Source organism: Pinus tabuliformis, chromosome 9 (assembly GCF_031772625.1).
Source record: "Pinus tabuliformis cultivar Carrire ecotype Pingquan chromosome 9, CPIR1, whole genome shotgun sequence".
Classification (NCBI taxonomy): Eukaryota; Viridiplantae; Streptophyta; class Pinopsida; order Pinales; family Pinaceae; genus Pinus; species Pinus tabuliformis.
In genome coordinates this window covers 314070132-314080633 of record NC_142307.1, presented here as the reverse complement: position 1 = coordinate 314080633, position 10502 = coordinate 314070132, and the positions used below count along the sequence as shown (strand labels likewise).

The following is a 10502-nucleotide window of genomic DNA, read 5'->3' as shown; positions in this document are numbered from 1 at the left end:
TCTAGGCCTTGGGTTTTTAACTTGTTTCCTTACACCCAAGGAAGACGAGCTATTAGCCACGTAGAAGCAGTTTTAAGACATAATCTAGGCCCATTCACATCAAGAGTTTTAACCAATCAAAAAATAAAATTTCAAAATTTTAAAAATAATTTAATATATTATTTTAAATTTTTATTTTTTGATTGGTTATAACTCTTGATGTGATTGGCCCTTGAGTATGGCCAAAAACTGCTTCTGTGTGGCTAAGAGCTTGTTTTCCCCTAATGTAAGGAAACATGTTAACACCCAAGACCGACAAGCATCTTGCAGAAATGAGAGCCTACACCTCACACACCACCAACAAATTATAAATTATTTTGTAGAAATTCAAAACTTCGTAAATTGTTTTATAAAATGAAAGAGTCCATAATTTAATTATAAATATATAAAAAAAACAACATACCCTGCCATTCAAGGTTGGGATTTGACGGGCAAATTGGCCTTCATAGAGTGATTTGCCCTTTAAATACAGGTTAAAAATTACAAAACCGTCAAAAATCTGCCCTGAAACTATGAAAACAGATTGGAAACTCTAAAACACTTGCCTTTTTGAAATTCCAACCCTGTTGCCATTCCACAGGTATAGTGTGATAATAAAGTCAACGATAAATTTTCACACTCCCGTGAAACATTGTAGTGAGAGAGTATGGTTTGGGAAACTCAAGCCAAGAAGGCAAACAAGCCAGTCTGGCATCTGACAACCATTTTTTAATAATCACTACCCGGGGGCTAGCACATACCGAGCAAAACTCTAGTCGGCAGAAATAGAGTATCATACCCAGCAAAACTAGTCAGCAGAGATAAGGTATCATTTCTTGGGCAGCATATCCAGCAAAACTCGAGTCAACACAAACAGAGACGCAGACAAAGTTAGGTTGAAAAACGTTTTAAGATAGACACTACCTTAGCAAGGACTTATTGCTCGGTATCGTGCCTATCCTATCCAAAAATTGCAATTTTTTTTTTTTTTTTTTGTCATGGGCTGAGGGTCATATAATTATGTCTCCGAGGTTTCAGAGCAATTCCAATTCCAATTCCAGATTTCATATCAATTCCAATTCCACTACCTGCTACCAATATGGATTCTACATCTGCTGCAAGGGATGCTCTGCTCAATCAACTTGAAAGGCTTCAGAAACCAATTGATCTTGTGCAGACACTACATGAAAGGCAAGTGAAGGAAGTCCCTGCACGCTACATCCTTCCTTCTGATCAGAGGCCATCCCGTCCTCTTCAAGTCCAGCAGTCTCTTCCTGTCATCGATCTAGCAGGCCTGGAAGACATCGATCAACGCTTCAAGATTGTCAGCCAAATAGCCCAAGCATCCCAGGAATGGGGTTTCTTTCAGGTTTGATTGGGTCATAATTTTTTATTTTCTTTTTCATTTCTGTGTCAATTATCCAACCAACTTCTTTATTGTTTGGCCATCTGAATTAATGGAGTTTCAATTGTTTTGAAGATAATAAATCATGGCATACCTCTGTCATTGTTAGAGAGTGTCAAAGGGGTTTCACAGGAGTTCTTTGAACTTCCTCTTGAAGAGAAACGGAAACAGTGCCCTGTGAGGCCTGGTACTCTAATGCTTGAAGGGTATGGCCGGTTCTTTGACATTTCTGATGACATGGTCCTGGATTGGGTAGACGCCCTTGTTCATTATATTTCTCCAGAGTGGGCCAAGGCAGTTGAGCACTGGCCTAAAACACCCTCCACATACAGGTATAACTCTCTACACACATATACACCTCTGTGTGATATTTGAAACTTTGATTGTGAGCTTGTATCCATTCTGATACATTACTGTATGCACTATGAAGGGAAACTTATGAAAAATATGGGGAAGAGGTAATGAGGCTTATGGAGAAATTGCTGGGTCTTCTTTCTGAGGGGTTAGGGTTGGTGACAAATTGTATCTACACCCTCATCAAGGAATCCTTGCTGCAACTCAGAATCAATTATTACCCTCCTTGCCCTCAGCCAGATTTAGTGAATGGGCTTAGACCCCATTCAGATGGAGATCTGCTGACTGTTCTGGTCGATGATGGGGTGGACGGTCTCCAGGTTGAGAAAGACGAGCAATGGTTTACTGTGACCTCTGTTCCTGGATCTCTTATTGTCAACATCGGGGATTTGTTACAAGTAAGTAAAATTCTTTGAGCCTCTTTTGATATTTCAATTGTTTGTCTGATTTGGAGTAGTTACTTGGGTCAAACCTTACCAGAGGGTTTCTAAAATGATATGGGGATTTTGTAATGGCAGCTGGTAAGCAATGGGATATACACGAGTGCCCAGCACCGGGCAGTGGTGAATACAATTCAGAATCGCATGTCCATCGTCATGTTTTTGATTCCACAGCGTGACGTGATGATTGGTGCTGCCTCTGAATTGATCGATGAAGCTCATCCCAGGCTGTACCGAACCATTAAAGCTGAGGAGTATGGAACTGTTTATATGAGCCAGGATTTTCAAGGAAAATGCCCTGTAAATGCTTTACTTATAGAACAGATAAAGCAAGTCGATCACTAGTTTTTGAATAGTTCTTCAATGCCACCTGAAGCCCAGCTCCAGATGGCACTTAGGATCCCACTCCAGTCACTTCCTCGGATAATTGATGCATCTTTCAGCCTATTGGCAAATGTGTTTTACATTCAGCAGAATAGTTTTTTATGCAGTTGTGTAGCTAGCAATAACCAGCAATTGAATTTTTGTATATTTAGTCTAGTGCATGTCAAAAACTTGAACTGTGAGCCGGTTTATTTTATGACGGTTTTGACAACCACTATCAGCACTTGTGATTTCCCTTGTGGCAGACTGCAATATAGTGCTAGGTTACCCAGTGATCTCTGATTTTGTATATATGATATTTTGAAATAACAGACAACTAATCATCAACGACGAAAAAATGTTGCTGAGAGTAATTATCACTCATTGTTATCCTTGAATGTGCTTATCTCATCACTATTATTTATAAAAAATCATGTCATCTAAAATGATTTATTCATGATCTATAACGGCATTGACTTCCACCTGTATTTCAAAACTAGAGTAATTTCAATGTAAATAGTATCTCGAAAAATAAATATCTCTCGTACTCATTATTAAACTCTCTCTAATAAAATCATAAATATTTCAATAATATTTATTTTTAATCTTATATGTAAAATCACTATCTATTGTAATTTAATTCCATTATTTTATATTAAATTATTTATTTAAATAAAATAACAATATCAAATTTAAAATTAATATTAAAATCCATCAAAATTATTATAAAATTTTATATATAAACTGTTTTAATTATTTGTCATCATTGACATGTTCTGTCCTATAGCTAACATGTTCAAAAGAAATTAAACCAATCTAGATCCATCTTAACTACAAATCCAAGAGGGATCAAATCTCTAGTCATTTGGTAAATCTGGAGTTAAGAGGGATCTAGGCTAGAAAAAAAATAAAAATATATATATCTATATCTATATCTATATCTATATATATATATATATAAGAATGCCATTGGAAAAACCATGGATTGTCATAAACTAGAGCCCAAAAACTATCAACATTTCTTTTTATAAGGAAGCTTCCTTTGAATTACTTTGAAATTACATATGATACATGCAAGTGGAGATGTCTCATCACAAAGTCCATATTTAGCATAGGCAAAAAGCAAAGAAACATATCTAACCTGGAAGTAGCATTGTGAAAGACTAAGGATGGCCATATTTCCAAAATTGGGAAACAATTAGCCTTCTAGAATGTTACAAAATCCACTGTGCTTGCAAAAAATTTGAAGATGAACAAAGAAAGAGTTCCAAAAATTGAAGAAAGCCCTTTCCTAAATTTAGATTTTGAGCCATGCCAGGCACGTTAACTAAATAGATTGTCATGTCCCTCTTATGACCATAGTGGATTCTCCCACACGGTCATTGTCCCATAGCTAATGATGATATGTTGTTGTGAATTTTCCTCCTATTGCTTATCTAGCTCGACTGCCTTTCTGTTTGTAGCTTGATACATTTCTTTGTTGCACAGAGGCTTTGGTTGTTTAGAGATCATTTCATTTCTATAGTCAGGCCCTAACTTTGCAACGTTGCTCAATGTTGTGCCCTAGGAGACCAAATCTGGTTGACTTTGGGAGGAGGATTCCTAGTCATCCCGAGAGTTAGAAAGCTCTAGAGCAGGGAAAGTAGGAGGGAACCAAATTCCTAGCACCCCAACAAGAACATGCAAGGAAACCCTTGCTTGGACTAGGTGAGAGTCCAGGTCGATAATGCGACCCTCCACCACCTACATCACCTCTTCTTGATCCCGAAAATGTCTACCAAATAGGTTCTTGGTTGCCCAATGGGCGTCACTAGTGTTCTTGATCTCCTCAACCTCCATGTCAACTATCAACCTACAGATTCACCCAGATATGTCTTCATTGTAGCGATCAATGCCATAACTATGCTAGGGAGGATGAGGATGACAACCCCTACGTCTCCCTCCTCTTTGAGGCCTTTCGTGCTCTCGAACCATAATGATCAAAGTGTGTCATCTAGAGCCTCCTCTATCAACTCCCTTAACCTTCTCTTTGTGCACATGAATGCAAATGTTAAAGGGGGGAAAGACCTTCTTTGTTGTGTTGTAGTTCACATCTCAAGCCTTCATCAAAATGCCTTTCCCTAATCATCCAACCATGCCATCTGATGTGTAGGATGCTTGTGGAGATGGTAGGGAGAATACGTCGCCAATCTCCAGCTTTAAATTTTGATAGATCAACTGTCACGAAGGTCGATAGGACCTTCAGTGGCCATCAGTGCATCTGAATCTAGGATTTTGAGATCTCTATTGGAAATATATGAGCATTGGGAGTCCTAGGTCATGAATTTAGGAGAATTCAAGTTTAGATCAACACATGAGGTGAAATTCGCTACCCCTTGGTTGGCAACAAAGTTCACTAGGGAATTAGTCTTGCATCTTACGTGAGAGAAGATGATTGCCTCTTGATGAGAAATAATTTGGGCTAATTGTTGCATACTTTGATCTAGATGCTACGATTCACCTTCAACGATGAGAGGATGGATGCCTATGATTGGAGTGATAATAAGCCCTTGGGTTAATGCTTCTAGCTCTATGACATTGTTGCCTTCATGCCCTATGTAGCCTCTGTAAATGCTAATGATCTCACCTCTACAATTTCTTATGGCCCCTCCTATTCTTACTTCTCTTAGGTTTCCCTTTGGGGCGCCATCGAAGTTTAACTTGTAATGATGCGATGGTGGGGGTTCCCACACATCTAAGCTTGCATCCATTGACCTTGGACATAGAATTTTTGTTAGGGTAGTGGGTTGGTTGAATTGCCACTATGCCAAGATCACCTTTTCCTTAGGAGGGCCTTGGTAATCCTTATCACCCTAGTAGGAGAGAAATAAAGTTTACTCAATGTGCTTGTGGAAAATCAGTGAAATGTCTTCCATAGTTTTATGTTTATCTTTGAAAATGCATTGATTATGTTCATTCCAGATTTCCCACACCAAAAGGATAAGAGTTAATTCCCAAACAGAATTCAGAACCTAACTTTGTAAGAGGTTTTTTCTCTAGGTCTTCAGAGTTTGGACCACATCTGCTCGAATTTTATCAATTCTTCTGAAACCGATTGCAGCTTTGTTGCAAATAACATTCACTATCTCGCAAGTGTCAAGTAAATGGTCAATGTTTTCTTGTTGATTGTTTCACATGTAACACCACGAGGGACCTTCAAAACCTCTTATGTTCAAGTTCTCCTGGGTGAGGATTCTGCCTTTAATAGAAGGATTATCAAGGTGAAGACCTTTGGCCATAAGCTAGCTATCCATAACTCCTTCCAATAGGGATCAGGGTTGTCTCCTGGTGCTTGTCGAGTTAGGTGGTAGGCCCCTTTGAATATAAAAGCTCCCACGTTTTCGTAACCCCATCACAAGATGTCTGAAGTTGATTTCTTCCTTATAATTTTGTTGTTGATATCATGCCACAAAATTTATGAGTATTTCACACATCCATCTCCCCGCCATAGCATTAGTTGCTGCCATTTTTGGATTCTTGTGTTGTCATCCTCTATCCAATTATGATAAACTTGAATTCGCCCTAATTGCTAAGCATTGTTGTGGCTTAAAGAGAGCTAAGAATTGTTGACAAGGCTAAGCATCTGCTACCCTAAATCCTTCCAAACTATTGTAGACTTTCCATCATGGAATTCCTAAAAATTGTGTGCTTGGACAATGTGTTTATTTTGGCTAGCTAGGTTCCATATTAGAGATCCTTGAGACGTTAAAAATAGTCGAATAAGTTATTTCGTTTCCAAATCATTAGCATATTTCATGTGCCATAAGTGCACTCAGAGCTTTCATGTGTATTTGACCCACCTCCATCATAGTTTGGCACCCAATACCCTATTAGCAATTTTTTGATCTCGTTAGCTAAGGTCTCTTGCTTTTTACAAATAGAGGGTGTCCCATTTTACAAGTGGCCATTTCTGCTTGAGATGATTACCTCCTAATAAGAAATTTCTTTGCAAAAATTTGATGCTTTCCAAGACCCATTTGGGTGCAGTCACGACTGAAAAGAGATATATTGGCATGGACTGGAGCACATATTTGAGGAGAACAAGACGACTAGCTATGCTCAAGGTGCAAAAAGTCCAACTTTCTAGCTTGTTTTTGAGCTTTTCAAGGAATTTCCACCAGGATGAATGCCTAATAGCCATGTCAATAAAAGGTGCACTCTAGTATATGGAGGGGAGAGAGACAGTTGAAAATCCAAGGATTCTGATGATGTTTCTTTTAGTGATGAGAGCAGTATTGAAGGAGAAGACCTTTGAATTTTCTAGATTGACGGTAGTGCTTTAGGCTTCAAAGAAGAGATCAAGGATTTCTTTGACAATCTTAGCTTCCTTAACCAATGGGTGGTTTAGGAGAAGGGAATCATCTACGAATTATTGATGAGTTAGAGGTGATGAGTTATATGTGTATCCTATAGACATGATTCATTGGGTCCATTTATAACTAAAGCTGAAGGCTAGGAGTATGCTCTCCATATATGCCCAGTTTAATTTGTCAAAGGCTTTGGAGAAATCCAACTTAAGTAGCATACCAGGTTTCTTTATTGTTTTGAGATAGTGAATGATTTCATGGGCTAGAATAATCTCTTGAAGGATTTTCTTTCCCTCCACATATCGAGTTTTCTCATAAGAGATAAGGATGGGCAGGGCATGATTGAGGTGATTGTCTATCACTTTGGAGATGATTTTACAAATAACATTATAGAGAGCAATTGGTATGGAGAAGCAACATTGTCCTCCTTTGGCACTAGCGCTAGGTGTTGAAAATAGCAACAAGAAGTGTTTCATGTAGAACATTCCAAAGGTTCAGGATTGAGATCGAGTTGAGTTCCTTTCTTGTTGAGAGGGAGTGTTGAAAATAACAACAAGAGATGATAAACATAGAATCCAAAATTTCCAATTTAATTTGTCATTGAATTAAACTGAGAATTAAAATCGAATTTTATTCTCATAGCAACTTGTAATAGTTAACTAGAGTGAGTTGACTTAGTTAACTTACGAATTTTGAGTTGGAAGTCTTTCTGAATTCATGTATATGTTCTCCCTATATTATAAGAGTCCAGGATGAGTTAAGTATGAATGATACATAGTTAACTCAGTTTACTGAGTTAAATCCAGTTAAATTAGTTCCAAACAGTTTGAGGAACTAATAGTGCGTTAACGGTCAGTGGATGCATTAGTGCACTCAACTAGTGCTACTCCAGTTAACTGAAGATTCCATCATCAGAAACTCATGCATGTCAACTCTCAGAAAGACCCAGTTGAGACTAGAGTGCAGGTACAATGTACTATTTGTTGTATAATTTTCTGAGTTGTATGGATGGTGCATGCAATCGGGAACTGAACCTAAGGGATTGCACAGTTATGGATGAGGAATTTCCCTTTAAATATGGGCCAATTCTCTGAGGAATTGTGCAAAGAATTAGAAGCTTGGTGGCTTGTAAATTTGGCTAAGTATTGGCTAAAGGAAGTCATCAAGCGGAGGATAGGAAATACTTGTGTAGGTTAAGCTGAAGGTTGAGCAGAGCATATTGTATTCATTCGAATTCTTTGACCAAGGGCGCAAGGAAATAGGGATTTTGGAGAGCAGAGAAGAGGCATGGATTCGGCTTGAGCTTTTTTGTGAGATGGGAGATTGATTTTATTGAGTGTTGGGATTGTTCTTGTGAGAACAAGCATTGTATTATCATATTGGATTACTGATTAATGCAATATAGATGGTGGGGCTTTGAGCTGTGGCTTTCCCTGGATACTTCTTGTGTTATGTTCCTTTGATGTTCTTCCTCTTATTGATTATTGTTTGCTTGAAGTTTATGGGCTTCCGCTGTAAAGAATAGAAGTCTATTCTTGTCCCTTGCTTTAGAAAATTTCATTAACTTGTGAATCTATAGGATTTTATATACTAGGAAGGTGGCATTGAATGCAGACATAATGCACCGATTGGCTCTTGAATCTTTGATGATATCCAGGATCTCATTGTGGAGGAAGTGCTAACACTACTTACAGAATGTGACAGTGAATCCATCTGGTTGAAGGGCTTTCCCATCCGCCATTTGGTGAAATTCCTCATTAAATTTTTTTGCATTGCTAGGCATAATGAGGGTTGTGTTGTGGGTGTCCATAACTAGCTTGGGGATGTTAGCTATGATTTTGCAAGTGGCTTCTCAGCGTTGAGGTAGAGTATTAGAGATAAATTCATTGTATAAGTCCACAAGTGCTTCTTCAATGTTATTGAGCTTCTCTACCTGTTTACCATTTCCAAATCTTAGATATGTTATTTCATCATGAGATATGTTTTAGATGGTGGAGCGATGGAAGAATGAAGTGCTCCGTTCTCCTTCCTTTAACTATCTTATCTTGGACTTATGTTTCGATTATATCTCTTCTTGCTTGTATCTTTCTTCCAACCTTCTTGTGAGGGAAATTTATTTTTCCCTTAGTTCTGCTATTATGCCATTTTTGATAATCTCCTATTGAAGAAACACCATTTCCTTTTCTGGGGTTTGTTTCTCCTGGAAGGTATTTCCAAATTCCTCTCAATTCCATTTTTGAGGAGAATATTTATTTGCTTGAGCTTTGTTGGAAGACAAAAATTTCGTTCTCTCTATGGGGCTCATGCTTTGCCACCATTGCTATAATTTGTTGATCAAACTAGCATCCATGAGACAAAATTGTTCGAACCTAAATGATTGTTTTAAGGTTTTCACTATGTTCCTCCATGAGAGACATATTGGCTAGTTATCTAAGCCAACCGATGGAAGAATATTTGTTTTCATTTCATCCTAGTGACTGAGGATATATTCTAAACAAGGAAATGGTCCAATCTAGAAGAGATACGTGTTTTCCCACTCTTATTGTTGTTCCAAGTGAAGATCCCATTTGTGGATTTCATATCCACCATGTCATTATCCTTAATGAAGCTTCAAAGGTCCTTTGATTTAGGCTCCAGGTTTTGTCGTCCCCCCTTCTTTTCACACAAGGTTTTGATCATGTTGATGTCTCTCTTATTATCCATCTGTGCTTGAAAATTTTTTGTTGGAAGAGAATGGAGATGCCTGGGAATTTCTTTCTTCTGAGCTGGAAATAAGGGATCATAAACATTGGTGAGGAATTTGTTTTCGTTGCGACAAACTCCCTCCAAAATTTTTCCAATACTTGAATTTTTGGAGCCTATTCTGGATCTTGCGATCAGTCGTTCCATAGTCACTTCTTGGTCGACTGAAGCTTTGTTAAGTCTTTGAGCTTTCTTTTGGATCTTAAGTGTCGAAGTCACCTACTCACACATGCTTAGTTTGTAACACATTCACACACAAGCTTGAACATGCGTAGCACGATCCACTAAGATAGTGTATGCGCACTGTTCAACTCATGTTAGTAGTCAGTACGCACTATCATTGATAGTCCCTCAATTTGTTTGTGATCTATTGATGGTGTTGGACCCGCCAACATGCCAGAGGATCTCCCCAATAAGAAGTCTCAACTAGACCTTAGACCGTTTGGTATAGGAGTCCCAGCAGTGGGTCGTATAGTATCGCCTTGATCATAGTTGTGCATAGAGGCAATCATGATGTCTTTGTTGGTAGCAAGGGTGTGACCAGTGCAGCAAGCCAAGGAAGGTGCATGAAGGGTTCACATGGAAGGTGGAATAAGTGTGCCCCTTGAAAACTTGTGGAAACACGTAGCTTGGAACACACGAGAAAATATACATCATAAGTTGGAAGAGAGGTGAACCAAAAATCCAAATTGATGGTTAAACCAACAACACATCTCAACAAGGTTTGTACATACATATATAGAAAGAGTCCATAGATACATGTGTAAGCAAACAAATACATATATCGTTAGTGTAACCAAGACAACTGAAATACAATAAAAACATATGCATGAA

The 10502-nt window shown here is 38.3% G+C and overlaps 1 protein-coding gene across 1 annotated transcript; it reads left to right on the top strand.

Annotated features, from left to right (window-relative positions):
- Window positions 1-791: 791 nt before the first annotated feature.
- LOC149148470 (jasmonate-induced oxygenase 4-like) lies at window positions 792-2928 on the top strand. Its single transcript, XM_089440498.1, has 4 exons — window positions 792-1387; window positions 1499-1755; window positions 1854-2175; window positions 2296-2928. The coding sequence occupies exons 1-4, from the start codon at window positions 1118-1120 to the stop codon at window positions 2560-2562; spliced, it is 1116 nt and encodes a 371-aa protein (XP_089296624.1). The 5' UTR covers window positions 792-1117; the 3' UTR covers window positions 2563-2928.
- Window positions 2929-10502: the final 7574 nt, after the last annotated feature.